A 17,684-nucleotide genomic window follows, 5' to 3' on the forward strand; every position below is an offset into this window, starting at 1 on the left:
GATGATAATATTGCTTATCACCGCACAGAAAAGTTCGAATGACATTATTTATCTATGAAATTCTGAATAAATTTTGAAACTTTAGTGCTTAACAGAAAACATATAAAAAATGTAGAAGGTTTTTTTGAAAAGTATTTCAAATATTTTTAAAGAACTTTTCTTAATGCTTCTTTTGATATAAAGTCTTTTTAAATATTACGTCGCTGAAAATTTTTCTTTTTTAAAATTGTGTGTTTTTTCGTTACGTTCTTTGCGTATGATGTTATTTATATGCAAGGTCCGACATATCCCGTTTGCTAGGCTGCCCAAAGCGACCAAAAATATATCTTGGCGACTGTTCTTTCAAAACGAGAGAGTGAAAACTTATTACGAAGATAATGTTTAATCTAGTGTATTTCCACTTTTCCTTTCGTTTCCAAAATTCCTCTTAAAGTGATATTTTATGTATAAAGTAATATTTACACAGTTATAAAACTTTTAATCACCAATGTTCCAAACTTTCTTCTAAACAGCCCATTATTAACGACCGACATATGTTTAAACTTATGTAAATAAATTAGAAAGTAAGTATTTTTTGAAATTTAGTTTAGAATTAAAAACTTTATCTTCCAATTGAGACACATTTTTATTGAGACATATTTTAATTGTACATATTTTTAGAAACTTCAGATGAAATGTATCTTTTGAAAATTTCAAGAAGAATTAGAATTCTTCCACTTTTGCTTTTATTTTATTTTATTTATTCATTTATTTTTCGGTTCATACGTTTTTATTGTTTTTTTTTTTTTTTTTTTTTTTTTTTTTTTTTTTTTTTTTTTTTTTTTGACGAAGGTTAAGTAGTAGTTCACCACAAAATGGTGCGTGGATCAGCCATGCCCAACCAAATTTCGCTCTAATTAAAAAGGACTAAGAGAAAAATAACTTCATGTGTGGTGCTGAAAAATTTTCCCTGCCTTCTAAGATTTTACTATTTTTATCGAACTCTGTTTATATGTTTTAACTGGTAGAATCTATACAGCTTGATTGATTAATTTCTTCGGTAAATTTGAGACGCAAAATTAAAATATATCATCATGTAAAGAAATCTGATAAAACAAACGATAAATTTTCATGTCATAAATTTGTGGTAACTCAAAAGTAAAGCAAAAACCCGGCAAGAACGCTTCTCGACAAAGGCGGTGCCTTTGTACGAAAGCAAAACTTACAGGAAACTGGTTTGCAGGAAACTTGAACGGTTTGATGAGTCTCATGAGAGATTTATTTAAAAATTTTGAGTTTATGCAAAGTACCATGCATTTTTACAGCAGTTTGTAGTGATACAAGCGTAATAAATAGCTGTATAGAGGTAAGCGCATTGTACAATAATATTTGAATAATAAGGGAGCAGTTAGCGTTTCAAAATACAATGAGAAGTACAACAAAACACACAAAAATTCATCACCGATCATATTTATAAAACACTCTGATAATCAATTCTAGACCCCACTAGGAGTCTACGTACCAAATTTCAACTTTCTAGGACTTACCGTTCTTGAGTTATACGACATACATACGCACATCCGCACGTACATACAGACGTCACGAGAAAATTTGTTGTAATTAACTCGTGAATCGTCATTATGGATATTTCGCGTGTCTATGTGTTCTGAGGCACTTATTCACATGCGGTCGAGCTGGAAAAGAAACTCAATATTCATTCGGGGGTGAGTAAAATGGAAATTAAGGTCGATTTTTGAGTGAAATTTTTTTCGCGAATACTTCCTTTTTTGAAAAAGGAAGTAAAAATAACACAGAACGAAAATAGTTGAAATAAATAGAGCGTAATAAATGGGAATCACAAAGGTCTGAGAGGGAGAGAAAAAATACAATTGTCAGATAAACTGAAAAATCAAAGAATTCGAGCACTATATTATAATACTTTACAAAACACAATTTACTCATGATGAACATTTTCAGCCATCTGTGGGAGAATTATCCGATTTGTAGGATACAGCGATCTTTCTCTCGTCTTCTGTCTCTCTCTCGTTTTTGTTTATCATCGTCGTCATCATCGTCTTTACTATCATCATGAATATGATGATGATGAGGTTACTATTATCATCAGAATCATCGTCATTATTACGATTATTAGCACCTTACATCATTAGCTCATAGATTTGGTAAGTGGGTGTGGTTGTTGACATAGGAATCTTCGCAGGGGAAAGTGAGGAGAGACCACGTGACTCCGGACTTCCGCGGAAGACGTTTCGCCAGAGCTGCACTAAATCTCGTAGGGATTTGAATAGTCGTCGATTTTAATTTCTTACCTTTTGCCTGAAATGTTTTGGCACATTTTTTTCTGTCATCCGCAAGTGCATAGTTTACGGATTCTTGGATAAGTTTATTTATTTATTTATTTTTATTATTATTTTTTTTTTCAATTTCTACAGTAAGTTGTTGAGTTACGTCAATTTAAAATTGGTTCTAAAAGTTGAGCTCTCGTAGAATAGCGACAGAGGAAGAAAACGTCGAAATTCAAAGGGCTGGTGAGCAAACCACGTGGTATACGGCGGCAAAATAATATGATCTTCTCCCCGCGTGTCATAAAACTTGTCGCCTTTACTCCTGCTTCAGCGCATAGAATAGTGACTGAATGGAATAGCTTGTCTGCCCCCCCCCCTCTTCCGATTAAAAAAGGGGGGGGGGGAGAGATTGCTTCCTGGCAAAAGGGCACTTCATTTCAGTTAAAAGAACACTTTCTCCGAAGAATTTCGTAGTAAAATCGATATTTTTGTTTTATTTACGAGCATTTATTTGTAGTTTCCTTCTTTGTATACTAAATGCATACAAACGCCAAATATATTCAAATAGTCATTGCTTTCTTAAATAATGGGATCGTTTCCAAAATTTTAAAAGTATTTTTTTGTGAAAGAGCATGCTTAAAAACATAGGATCTGACCATTTTTTAAATAATTTCTTTAAGTTTAATATTTTTAAAAAATTACTTAAATTGTTGCGCTTTCATTGATTACACTTCTGTCGTGTGACATCAAAAATGATGAAATGCCATTCAATGTTGCCATTCACAGAACAAAATATTTAATTCGCATCTTTACTCACGTGTATTGGCAACGATAGGGTTCATAGCAAGCGTAGAGCGCAATTTTAATTCGCTGCTTGATTATCTTAACGTGGAAACGTAGTAGAAAAATGCGAAAAATTGCATCATTTGCGACGTCATAAAAACCACGCCTTGTTTGAGAAATTGGACATTTAAAAAAATTAATTTAAAAAAAACTGTTGGGAAAATAAAAGTATTTTCTGGGTCCATATAATTTTTTTTTTTTTTGCTCATTTTATCCATTTCAATGACTAAAAGTAGTACTTTTGACTAAAGGAAACCACCCCATTAAAAGCCTCTTGATGTTTAGTTCATTCAATCATGCTGGAAACTGAGTGCATTCAGGTTCATATACAAATGAAACTCAAATCTATGAACTGGAAAATTAATATATTGAGGTAGCAAAAGCTTCAGTTGAAAATTGTTCCTTGTTTGAAAAGCCAAAAAAATATTAAGTTAAAAGATGAAACCTGCAAAGTATACGGAGGAACTAAAACATTTTCAAATCATCGTTTTTGAACTTTTAATTTGAATTATTATTATTATTTTCATTATTATTATTGTTGTTCCCATGCAATTTTAGTGGATATGGGAAATGATGGTGCATGATCCAAGTGTTGTATGAACTCGAAAGGAAGCACTCGGAGGGTGCACTGAAAAAGGCAAAAACAAAAGGGGACCGGGTGCAGCATGCTTTTGACTTCTTTTTTTTTTTTTTTTTTTCATGTATTTTATCATTTTAATGAAAAATTGAGGATTTACTAATTTCCCATTTCTTTTCATTGAAAAGTAATCTCATAGACAGACGGCAATAAAAGCACTGCTCAGTAAACTTCTTTTTGTTCGCTATAATTTTTAGCCTTCTCCAAAGAATGATTTATGTTTGAGTTCATAATGCAAACTTCTTCAGAAAGTTCTACAGATTGCCGTTCCGTAACATAAAATTCACCGGTAAATCATGTTGCCTCCCTTTATAGTCTGCCAGTATTTTTCAGAAAGCTTTTTCATGCTACTTGTTTGGAGTAATATTAGTTGTTTTTTGCATCCCTCGTTAAAATAAACCTTGTTAAGTAATTCCACTTCTCTCATAAAACGAACTGCTTCGTTTCATCTTGTACAGACGCAATGCCACGGTTAGAATGAAAATGGCATAAGTCATCCTAACGTAATTTCGAGTAAATAAAAATTTTGCAAAAATATCCTGGGGGGGGGGGGGAAACTGACTGTGTGCGTAAATTTTTACTTCAGGAACATCGTTTGTGTTTAAATATATGTAAGGTGGCAGTGGGTCAGAAAGAGGTTGACATTGTCAAGGTCACAGTTCATCTAAGCAGAGCCGCACTATACCTGAAGTAAAATTAAATTGCGGAATTTTCATAATATTGTTTTAAAACACAATCGTGATTTGTTTTATAATCTCTTTAATACTTTCCCACAAAAAATCTTTCTTTCTTTTTTTCACGTTCACGGGACGTATAAAAATTTCCCTTAAGAACATCTAATGATGTTCAAAGTAATAAGTTTATCTTGGTTAGTGCAAACTGGATGTTAAAATCAAAGAAAAAAAAAAGAAATTTTTAAAACTTTGCAGAAACGTGTTTCGCGGTTGACAAAAAGCCCTTTTACTGATGCATAAAGTTGCGAGCTTTGAAAGCTTACGTTTTACTCTAAATTATAATTTGGCTACCGCAACTAGTTACCTAAGTCTGAACAAGTAAATAAATAACTTTCCTTATTTATTATATTTTCACGGCTTTAATTATTACAATATTTTAGTATCAAGTATTTAAATCAATGTCGTAGCTAAAATATATTTTAAAAACAGAATTAATCCTTCGTCTGTTTTGTAAAACAACAAAAGTGTTTTAATGTAAAATAATGAAATAATGCTCATTAAAAACACTTATTTCGCTGCTTAATCACTTCTCAAACTTAAAATAGATTCTACAGCTTTACATGACCATTTCCCTTTTCTTTCCATTCCTTTTTTTCCCCTCTGTGTGGGTATGTTTGTGTGTGTGTGTGGTAGTATGTAATTTGTATGTGCGTGTCAGGAGTACCCCGAACTTAAATTTTTGGGAGGGCGGAAAATCTCAATTTGGTTGAATGATTATAATTCTGCAGAATGGAACTCCAAACTTTGCCGAATGATGATAATTTTGCCAAATGGAACTCCAAATTTTGCCGAATCGTCAGACAAAAGTTGCAGAATAAGGACATTTTTTGGGAGGTCACAGTGACCTCCCGTCTGGACGCCGGAAGAAGTGATAAAAATGGCATCAAATGAACACATAATGGCAACATTGAATGGCATTTCATCATTTGTGATGTCACACGACAGAAGTATAAACAATGAAAGTGCACCGTTTTAACTATTTTTTTTTAAAATATTAAGCTTAAATAAATTATTTAAAAAATGGTCAGATCCTATGTTTTTAAGCATGCTCTTTAAATAAAAATATACTCAAAAATACATTTGGGAAGTCACAGTGTCCTCCCGTCTGCAACCTCCTGCGTGTGGTTTCGAATAATTATTTTGGGTGAATTTCACTTTTCATCGAGTTTAATCATCGTGCATTGAATTAAATAAACAAACAAACGAATCTGAAACAGAGCCAGAAAGGGGAAAAAAGAATTGATTTTATGGTTGATCAGAAAAAATTGCGTCAGTGTCTCCTTTGTTTACTTTCATCTTTCATCTAACTTTAAAATGTTCATGATAGGCTCGATAAATATAATTTGGCGGTGATTCAACTTCATTTGGCGTCATTTCATGCACAAAGAAATCGTCTGCTGCCAGTAAGATCTTCTACATCTCTTTCTTCCCCGAAAATAAAATGTTTCCACCGCTCCGACTCGCGTTTTTCGTCACAGTTGCTCTTTTGGTGGATTTTAAATCGAGCAGTTGTTTTAACTTAACTGTGCTGCACACAAATGACGTACATTCGCATTTTATTGAATTTAATGCATTCGGAGGCCGGTGCACGGAATCACTTGCGAAGGAGAAGAAATGTTACGGAGGTTTCGCCAGACAAGTAACCAAAGTAAGTATTTCCTTTAAAAAAATTGCAGCAAAATTGCTGCCAATGCATTTATTTTAAGTACAATTAAAAACGCTTTTAAATTCAAAAATGTGTGCGAAAAATACAAACCGTCAATTGTTTAAAATATCATTTTGGGCATGAAAGAGAATATGTATGAAATGAGGAATTCGCAACTCCAGAGCTCGAATACGCTACCTTGCGGTGATTAACAATACTACCGAAAAAGGTAAAACATACCGTTCCACGTGTTTTCTTTGGGATAAATTACAGACTTCCAACAGTTTATGCTGTAATGTAATTTCAGAGGAGTAGAAAAGAAAGCTACACTAAAAACAAACACTATAAAAAGTTACTGATATTCATTAAGCTTCAAAGCAAGTTATAAGTTACGGCATTTGTTTGTTTTACCTTTTTCATCCACCATTAGACAGTGGCTGCAGCACCCCCTATAGTTTATTGGAGTTGCGAATATCAGTTCTCACAGTTGCTTTATCAAAACGCAAAAAATCGTTTGTATAAAAAGAAATTTTACTTTTCAGCTAAATATAAAAAATTAGTAAGTATTATTTTATAGCAGCAGCAATTTTTATGTTTCATATTTTTGCGCATATAGGAACTTTTAGGTTATTTATTGAGAAAAAAAATGAAAACAATAAATTTTTAACTTTTAAATATCATTTGCTTGTTCTTCATATTAGCACTAGTTTTGCAACAAAAAGTTTCTAAATCAGGGATTCTCAGCTGCACTTTTCCTCGTTTGCGGTTTTCGGAGTCATTTTCTTGGAATAATTGAAAACTAAAGGAATACTTAAAAATATTGTCCTTTCTGACCCTGAAAAGTTATTTTGTCCTTTTGAGTGAATGATTAGTATTTTTTTAAATACTAATTGATGAAACTAATTGATGAAAAGTAATTAGTATTTTTTTAAAAATTCTATTATTTTATTCTTTTTCGTGTAAATGTATTTCAGAAATAGAATAATTTTACCATCACGAAATTTCACCTCTTTTTTTCATATAAATGCTTCGTATTAAAAGGGGAAAAAAAAACTATATACACGTCAAAAACTTTAAGCATTTGGCTATAAAAATTAATCCCTGTTCCCTTCTAGGATTCTTTAATTATAACCATTTAAATATTAAAGGTTTGCGAAACTAATTCATTTTTCATTAACATACAAGTTACTCGTAATAAAGATCCTAATGCGCGTCTTTACTTAGCCCCGTTTTCGATTATTGGCATAGATGAGGATGATAAATTACTTTTAAATAAAAAAAAACCGGCTTCAAAAAATACCCAGGGACAAAAAATAACTGATTACACTTACATTCTATTTCCTACCCAAACATAGAAAAGAAATTTATTTTACAATTCCAGTACAAAAAACAACTAAACTAAACACCGAATTATAAAATAAGCACCGATTTAAACTACTATGCGATGAATTATTTTAAATACTTAACTAATTACATACGATCTCTTAATTTTTAATAGCCTTTTGAAGTCGGGGCCTCCTATAAACAACTACCTAACGTAACTGACAACCCACCGAATCCTGAATTAAACACTAATTTAACTATACGCGAAATTAGTCTTTAAAACTAAACGTACTCAGTTACGTTAGGTAGTAGTTTATAGGAGGCCCCGACTTCAAAAGGTTATTAAAAATTAAGAGATCGTATATAATTAGTTAGGTATTTAAAATAATTCATCGTATAGTAATTTAAATCAGTGTTTATTTTATAATTCAGTGTTTAGTTCAGTTGTTTTTTGTACTGGAATTGTAAAAAAAAATTCTATGTTTGGGTAGGAAATAGAGTGTAAGTGTAATCAGTTATTTTTTGCTTTTTTGTTCCTGGGTATTTTTTGGAGGGCGGTTTATTTTTATTTAAAAGTAATTCATTTTTTGCTTTTTAGTGGTGTAAATAACACGGCGAGCGTCTCGGAGACATCCGACAACTGAGAAGAAAGGCTTTTTCAAATGCGTAACTATGTACAAAAAAAAATTGTCTTCATCATTTCATCAACTTTATCAAAGTTTGCTTTCCGAAAGCAAATGCACGAGTCACTAAAAAAAAAAAAAGAAAAAGAAAAGAAATCGCTTTAAGTTTAAATTTGCAAAATTGTAAATTTTAGGATTGTAATGTTGTAAATTGTAATTTATGTTTCGCAATTAGTGTCATGTAACTCGTGATAAAAGTCGCATGTTTCTTTCCATGGCCCCACTATAGATGAAGATTAAAAATTTCACCAGAATGAATTTTATTTTTGCTTCAGAGAATCCTTAATTCAAAATTTTCATTATCATTACTCTTAATCTTACTAATATTATATATGCGAAAGTTTGTCTGTATGGATGGATGTATGGATGTATGGATGGATGTATGGATGTTTGTTACTCTTTCACGCAAAAACTACTGAACGGATTTTGATGAAACTTTACAATAATATAGCTTATGCATCAGAATAACACATAGGGTAGTTTTCGTCCCGTTATGGGGGGCAAAACCCCCTTAGGGGGCAATAAAACACAATTTTTGTATAAATTCTCTAATATTGGGATGAAAAAATACTTGCACATATTTACATTATATGTCCATCGAAAGCTCTGATTTTTCTGCTGAAGATGGCACCTGTTCGAAATTTCTAAGTAGAATAAAAAACGAGTTATGAGCTTTTTAGATCCATGTTCGAAGGCTTTCCTCAACTCAATACAGTATTTAGTGTATCATCTCAACTCCCTGTCGATAGCGACAATTGTTGTTTTGTTGACTTTCTTTGCTTTTCGTGATTGTTCAAGGCTTTTCTCAAGTCAAATCTTGAAGTAAGATTTTTGCACAAGATTGGCAAATAATACATGATTTGGCTGATGATTTTCCATTTAAACGGAACTTTAAAGTAATTAATGGTTTTTATTATTATTTATGCTAATTGAACACTTACTCATTATCCAAACAACCAGCAGATCGCCAAAATTTTTGCAGAAAGATTTCCGTAGCTGATGCATTTGGCAGTTTTTTCAACGTTGCTGTTTTTGAAGCCGAAGACTACGTCATAATGTTTCTCAGCTTTCACCATGTAAAGAAAATATCGCCAATCAAAGAATTTTCAAAAGACTTTTTTTACTGTGTTAAATAATCCAGCAACTAAATTAGGCAAATCCATAAACAGCACAAAAACTTTCATTAATTTTCCTTTTTGCACAATTTCAAACAATCACCAAATTTTATTACTTATTTTGGTAACATTTGGGATGAAACTGTTTAGCGCCATTTTATGGTGACCAAAAATATCTCAGCATCTGGCGACGATATCTCTGTAACGAAAATTAATATCATATCGTTTTACAAAGTAAGGAAAGAATGGGGGAGCATCATCGAAGGTACCTCGAAACGACTTTCGCAAATTCGGTAAAATCGCACCAAGAGCCACAATGATTGAAATTTCCCGAAATAACTAAAGCAAGTATAAGGGGATTACGAGCGCAGCTACTTTTTTTTAATCACTTCGTACTTCATTAGCCATACAGAGAAGGTTTTCGACTCCATGTTAAAAAAAAAGTATCAACAGATTAATCTTTTTAAACATGAGAAGATTAATTTCATGTTTTTTAAATTTGTATATGCTTAAATATAGTGCTTTCGTTTCTTAATCAATACTAATTTGTTTTTATACTGATTGCTATTTTAGTTTTATGGGTAAGGAAGAAACTCGATTTTTAATCACGTCAAAAAGATGTGTTTTAAATTCTTTTACTTAAAACAGAAAACAAAAGCAAGTAACGATTTTTTCTAATAATTATTACTGACCCAGGCAACGCCGGGTATTTTTGCTAGTAATATATATTTTTAGTACTTTCTTTAACTATAGGTAAAGAAAGTATAAACCTTTGTTTTACGGCCTTTGTTTATCAATTGGTTTTATATTTAATCGTTTGTGAGGGAAATTGTATGAAATTTAATGTTTTACCCATAACTTTTCCCTAAAGAACAAATAGGGTAAATCAAAGATTTGGAACCTACCACCCCTAAACAGAACCACCACTAAACAAAAAAAAAAGCATAAAAACCTGTTCACTAAGCGATATACAAAGTTAATAAAGTACAAATCGATTTAAATGTGAATATGATATTTGAAGAGTTCCCTCAATTTCATCAAACCTGAACTTGATTAACATTAGACCGCCGAGGAACTATGCTGTTCCAAGCAAAAAAAGACTTTTCCTTATAGGTACAGGCAAAGGGCGTGCACAGAAATTTTGGAGCCCATCACAAATGACTTTTCCGGGCCCCTCTTCATATTGTTTACCCCTATATTTCACCGTTAGTTACAAAAATATTGGACCCCCTCCAGGCTCAGGCCCGAACCAACAAGTGTCCCTCCCCCCTCCCTGTGCACGCCCCTGGGTACAGGTGTCTTCGAGTATTCATGGAACATTGTACAAAGGAAAAACAAATCCGACGAGTTCAGAACCTCCTCCTTTTTTTGAAGCCTGCTAATTAATATAACCCTAATTTCAAATTGAACTGGCGGCATTGTGAAATAGTAAATCTAGAATATTGGTCAAACTTCAGAAATCATACACAGTTATAATGTATATTATTAAAGAATAGAAATTAAATCGTGGGGGAGGGGTGTTCTGTATTCAGTTCCCCCTCGATTGAACACTAAATATATTTAAAAATTGGAATATAAAATAAAGAACTTTATATTTTAGAGCCTAAATAAAGTTATTTATTAGTAAATAAAATATTAAGGTAATTGATTCAACTATTAAAGTAGCAAAATATATTTAATTTACTGCTTTGCTACTCAGTAAGAAATACATTAGTAACACCTATAATAAAAAAATTACCATGCGGCGCAGCGTTGAGAGAATTATAATCATCCATGTGCCGCGAGAATTAAATATCGTTCAAGAGAAAGCCAAAACCTTAGGTATGAAAATACACCGATCACAGCAACATCACGTAACCATGACGTATGAAATTTAAAGTTTCTTGGATTTCTCCGAGACCCCTTATCAGATCCAGACCAAATTACAATGGGACCATCTGGAAAGTACACCCTCCCAAACAAAATTTTTTTTTTTTTTTCAAATCGGTCCAGTAGTGTTGGAATGATTCGAAAACACACATAAAAAGCCGCAATACGAAATCATAACCTCCTTTTTTGAAGTCGGTTAAAAATCCTAAGAAAGCAATGATAGTGGATAAATTTTATGCTTGCTGTAGAAAAGCCTTGATTCAAAATTTTTATCATGATTGCTATTAATATCGCTGTTGTAAGGCAACAATATTTGTAACAGTGGGTTTTATATTTTACCATTTAATGGGGAAATTACATGAAATTTGCTGTTTTCCATCATAACCGAAATAATTTATTCTAGAATTTTAATTTTTTAACACGCTTTTATTAGCTTCACCTGTATGTATGTATGTATGTATGTATGTATGTATCTTGTAATGGAATCTTGCAGCTCAAATTTCGCCCAGTTCCTGCGATCGGATTCTTTTGAAATTTGGCACGCGATCTCAGACCCGATGACAATGCAATATTCTATAATCAAATTAATTAATTAACCCTTTTAATTGTTAGTTTCCTCCAATTTTAATCAATATTTTGGCATAAATCCAACAAGGTGAAAAAGGAAAAATTTAAAAAAATACATCAAAAAATGCTCGCAAAAATTATTTAAAAATATCTACAAAAACCTTTAATTTTTCTGCATCAGACAAAATTTGTTCCAATGTTCCAAGGTAATTAGAACATGAAATATAATTGTTTTTAACTAATTTCATGCCAAAATTTAGGTGAGCCTTCAATTGGAAATTCATTGCTGATAAGACCATTGTTGAACAAAACTTTTATTCAAATGCATCTCAAATTTTCAAAGTAATATAAATATGATTTCTGCAAACATACATCGATGACTCACAGTAGCTTCCCATTGGGGTGCCCTTGTCTTAACTTTAAGATATTATCTCGCACTCGTTTTATAAATAATTTCGTCGCCTGATAGTTCTCCAACATAAGACTAAAAAACAGAAAAATAAAATAATAGTTTAAAAAACTAAAAAAAACACGCTTTCGTAGCAAAATGAACCAAAAAGTGAAAAATAATCTTTGGATGATAGTAGTTGACCAATCACTTAATTTTAATGTAATGCAAAAAAGCGTGGGGGGCTTCTTATCAGTTGTCTTGAATTTCTTCCATTTGTTGTCCAAGCAAAAATGTAAATAGACAGCACTTTTTTGTATTACATTAAAATTAAGTGATGGGTCAACTACTGTCATCCAAAGATTATTTTTCACTTTTTAGTTCATTTTGCTACGAAAGCGTGTTTTTTTAGTTTTTTAAACTATTATTTTATTAGCGTTAAACTGTACCTTAAGATTAAGCAAATCAATCATTTAGGAAGAAAATTCGCGAAAAAATTTTCACTCAAAAATCGACCTTAATTTCCATTTTACTCACCCCCAAATAAATGTTTTTTTTTTTTTTTTTTTTGACTCGACCACACGTGGATAAGTGCCTAAGAATGTATAGACACGCGAAATATCCATAATCACGATTCCCGAGTTAATTACAACGAGTTTTCTCGTGATGTCTGTATGTACGTATGTATGTCGCATAACGCAAGAACGGTTTGTCCTAGAAAGTTGAAATTTGGTACGTAGATTCCTAGTGGGGTCTAGTTGTGCACCTCCCCTTTGGGTTACATTCGGGTGTTTCTGAAGGAGTCTTTTATCCCTCTTTGGAGGGAAATCATTGTTAATTTCGATGTAAACTCAAGTGGTGTTACAATTTGGCGGACACTTGGCGATGTATCGCCACTCTTTTCGTCGCCAAGCTTTGTCACCAACTTGGCGACAATTTTAGCAGTTTTTTTTTTTTTTTTTTAATCCAGTTTCAATTTGGCCATTGTTGGTGATATTTAGAGAGTAAACTTTTGAATCACATTCATATTGCCAATAATGAGTAAACGACATTAAATTGGAGTAAAAGAAAGTCATGTGATGCACACATCAGCTCGTTTTTTTTTAAAGAAAAGATATCTAAGAGACAGATATCTAAGAGAGCTTAAATTAACTTTTTTTGATTTGTTGAATAAAAATTAAGCTTTGGAGAATTTTTTCAAAAATTAGATTTTTGATCACTTTTTCCAAATCACCTTTTTGTTATGAATTTAGAAAAAATTCTCTAATTTCTTTATTTTGTTACCAATTAAGCTGAATGAGGTATCAATTTCAAGCCAATACTTCTCCCTTTCAGTATAAACAACAGAAAATTCTATGTAAATAGTAGAGTGGTACCACTTCTCATCTAAAATCAATTTTTATGCTTTTCAAAATGGAAGTTTAATAAGTCATATCTCTGGAGTACCAACTGATATCTGCATCAAAAAAAATTCTGTAGAATAAATAACTCATTCTCTTACTATGTTCAAAAAATTAAAAGGGATTTTTTTTATTGTTTTTCAGTGAAAATAAATCAAGTTTATTTTGCAGAAAAATTTACTTCAAATACATGTTTTCTATAAGTAACAAGCTCTTTTTAATTTAAAAAAGCCCAAAACCTTTTCAGAACAATTAATACTGGAATGTCAAAGAATAAAAAGTTGTTTGTATCAAACGTAAATCAGTAAAAAGTTGTTCACTTTGGAGAAGAATTGTGCAAAAACCTCCATTTCATACTTGACAAAAAAAAAACTTTTCATTGAAACTATTCTAAATATTAGGAAAAATTATAAAGACAATAGTTTTTTGAAAAAAAAAAAAAACATTTCTAAGGACTTTATTTTACATTTTGTTTTCGACATTAAAAAAAAAATTAATTTGAATTTTGACATCTTGAATTCAAATTATCTTTTTCGCAATCACGAGTGTGTGTGTGTATGTCGGCATGTGTGTTTGTGTGTAGGGGGTATGTGTATGTATGTAGGCATGTGTGTTTGTGTCTGCGTGCAGGTATGAGTGTGTGGGTAGTTGTGTGTATGAGTGTTTGTGTGTGGGGGGAATGTGCATGTGTGTGTAGGCATATGTGTTTGTGTCTGTGTGCAGGTATGAGTGTGTGGGTAGTTGTGTGTGTATGTGTGTGTATGTGTTTGTGTGTGTGTGTGTGTATGTGTGTGCGTGTACGTGCGTGTATGCATGCGTGTAAGTGTAGGATATTGACGCAACCTGGAGACTTTGCTCGCTATAGGAGCAGCATCGTGAGGCGGCCGGTCGACGGTGGTGCTGCAGAGGATGCTGGCGGGAAAATAAAATGATAGCACATCAAAACAGTCAAGTGAGAACAATAAGCAATCGTGATTGCTCAAAAAAAAAAAAAAAGCTATTGAAAGGTTTTTATAACGTGAATTTGTTTGGATTCATAACACCTGACATTGATCCCCCATTCTTACATTACTCATGCAGCCCAGTTCTAACTTTCTCTGAAAAGGAAAAGTTTTGCTGATTGAAGCAAATTTTAAAAACTCTTTGAAACTTATTTTAAAATTAAAAAAAAAATCTGATTTTCGCATCTTTTGATACAAAGGATATGCGTTCCATCTGCATCTTTTTAAAGAGCTCGAACAGAAGATATTGAAGGAAACTTTGTAAGTTGTGTTCGGTAATAAAGAGAAAAAAGTGGAAGAAAAAAAAATAGAGCATATTTTTTTAATGCAGTCCGAATAAGCATGTCTTTCATTTAACATTTTACAATCGACAAAATCTATGTGTCGATTCACTCCAAAGCGCTAAAATAATAATGTGTACTGTGTAATGTGTGTATAATGTGTGTATAACAAACTATGTTGTTTGCATTGTTAAAATAATGTAAACTGTTGAGCATAGCAAGAGAATTATTTATTAATATAAAAAAAAAAACTTTTATGCAGATATTAGTTGGTGCTCCGGAGATATGACTTATTGAATCTCCTAATTGAAAAACCACAAAAACTCACTTTAGATGAGGTGTGACGTGTGTCACCACTTTACTATTTACAGAGTACTTCATTGCTTATACTGAAAGAGAAGGGTTAAATTGATACCTAATTCAGCTTAATTTCTTTGAAAAATAAAGAAATTATAAAGATTTTTTATACCAAAAAGGAAAACGGTGACCCCGAAAAGTGATCTAAAATCGAATTAAAAAAAAAAAAACAAATCTCCAAAACTTAGGTTTTATTCAAAAAATCTAAAAAAATAATTTGAGCTTGTCTCTTAGATTCGTAAAAAAATAATGAACAAAATCTGAGACATGATGGCAAATAGCATTCGGGATTTGACTTGAAATGACCCCAGCACAATGTTTATATAATGGTTTGCAATAATTAAGTTTAGCTTAAAAGTTAGTTTAAAATATGTTTTCACAAATAAAAAACAGTGATAACTTACAACACCAACTCAAACAAAGAAGTCTCCACCACAGAAACAAAAAAATGTCTCATTGTTCTAAAAATTCTACCAAGAGGTAGGACTGCTACTGCCATTACTCGAGAATTTTTCAAGATTTTTTGCTTGAAATCTTAGTAAAATATACCATGTTCACACTTGCCCCCCACTACAGTTTAATGAAAACGTTTTGATTTCCTTGACTGTTATATGACACAGTACACAGTTAAGGAAAATTTAGGTAACTAAAAAAAAGAATAATTTTTCGTGCATTTGGTCTTTTTTAATTACTGCCTCCTTTTTTTTCTTCACAATTCTGAATAGAATCCGCTTTTCTGAAAATTACTATAAAACTCCTTAGTTTAAAATTTTTCTAATTTTTCGTTGTATTTATTCTTTTTTTGTTTTATTTATTAGATTAAAATTGATTTGGATTATTAGATTAAATTAGATTTTGTTTTATTTATTAGTTTTTCCTGCATTTTGAATGCGAAAGTGACTTTTCTCTCTCTCTTTTTTTTCTTTCCTTTTCTTTTCTACCTCCCCCCCCCCTTATTTTTTAATCTTTGATTTGAATACCTAGATGTTTAGTTCAAACGCGAGAAATAGCTTCATTTTAATAAGTTGAATATATCACTGTGGCCGCAAACAAAATTTCAAGTGCTAAGAGAAACGTTGTCTGTATGTGTGTGGTAGTAATATAACTATTTTTTATAGTATATTTTATGCAAATGCTATTAGTTTCTCTATGCTATTAGTTCTTATGCAAATGCTATTAGTTCTATTAGATTTCTCTCTACATAGATAATTTATTTTTTGATTATTGCTTCCTGTATCATGGTATAACTTTTAAAATATTACGATCCATGTGTATTTTTTTGTATGACATGTTTAGTATGAATAAACGAGCGGATACGTGCTTCACATGACTTCCTTTCACGCCAATTTAATGATAATAGCGCCTTGGAGTAAGCAAGGAAGCACAAAATATTTTCACCCCTAGTTTCTTGCGAACCGAAGCAAAAAACGTTTAACACAGATTTATTTCCCCATTATTGGCAATTTTACTGTGACTCAGTGCTTAGTTCTTTAAATGTCGCCAACATTGACCAAATTAAAACCAGATTTAAAAATTAAAAAAAAAATCGCCAAATTTTTTGCTAAGTTGGCGATAAAACTTGGCGGCCAAAAGCTTGGCGATATATCGTTAAGTATTTGACAAATTATAGCACCACTTGAGTTAGCATTGAAATTAACAATCATTTCCCCCCAAAAAGGTGTAAAAGACCCACTTAGGAACACCCGAATGCAACCAAAAGAGAAGGTGTACAACTAGATCTCACTAGGAATCTACATACCAAATTTCAACTTTCTAGGACGTACCGTTTTTGAGTTATGCGAGATACGTTACGCACATACGCACATACGTACATACGGACGTCACGAGAAAACTCGTTGTAATTAACTCGGGAATCGTCAAAATGGATATTTAAGGTGTCTCTACGTTCCTAGGTCCACGAGGATACCGGACCACTGATATCCACGTGTGGTCCGGTGGAAAAAAAAAAAAACTCAACATTCATTCGGGGATGAGCAAAATGGAAATTAAGGCCGATTTTTGAGTAAAAATGTTTTTGAGAATACAATACTTCCTTTTTTTGTAAAAGGAAGTAAAAACAGGAAAAGATAGACTAAAATTTATGCAAAACTTCAATTTTTAGAAACACGGAGGAATCGACTAAACAGCATAAAAAATTGAAATTTGAAAAAAAAAAAAAAAGTTTCAAAAATAATATGAAACAAATAAATAATTGGGGTGTTTTCCTTCAGTCAAAAGTACTACTTTTAGTCATTGAAATGGATAGAATGAGCAAAAAAAAATATTAATTTGAATTTTTTTCATCTTGAATTCAAATTATGTTTTTCGCAATCTTGAGCGTGTGTGTGTATGAATGCACGTGTGTGTTTGTGTAGGCGCATGTGTGTGGGTGCGTGTGTGTGTGTTTGTGTATGCATGTGTGTGCATGTTGTCTATGTAGTGCTGTGTGTATACGCGCGTGTGTGTGTAGGCGTTCGTGTGTGTGTGTGTGTGTATGTAAGCATATGTGTTTGTGTCTGCGTGCAGGCATGAGTATGTGTATATGTATGTGTGTCTGTG

At 32.1% G+C, this 17,684-nt stretch overlaps 1 protein-coding gene across 1 annotated transcript in view; it reads left to right on the forward strand.

The window, feature by feature from the left end:
* The first annotated feature begins 5,937 nt into the window (after positions 1–5,937).
* Positions 5,938–17,684, forward strand: part of LOC129228682 (snake venom 5'-nucleotidase-like) — a 48,946-nt gene continuing 37,199 nt past the window's right edge. The window contains 1 exon segment of the mRNA XM_054863366.1: positions 5,938–6,144. Within this exon segment, the coding sequence (XP_054719341.1) occupies positions 5,938–6,144 (207 nt within the window).

This window comes from Uloborus diversus, chromosome 8 (assembly GCF_026930045.1).
Source record: "Uloborus diversus isolate 005 chromosome 8, Udiv.v.3.1, whole genome shotgun sequence".
NCBI lineage: Eukaryota > Metazoa > Arthropoda > Arachnida > Araneae > Uloboridae > Uloborus > Uloborus diversus.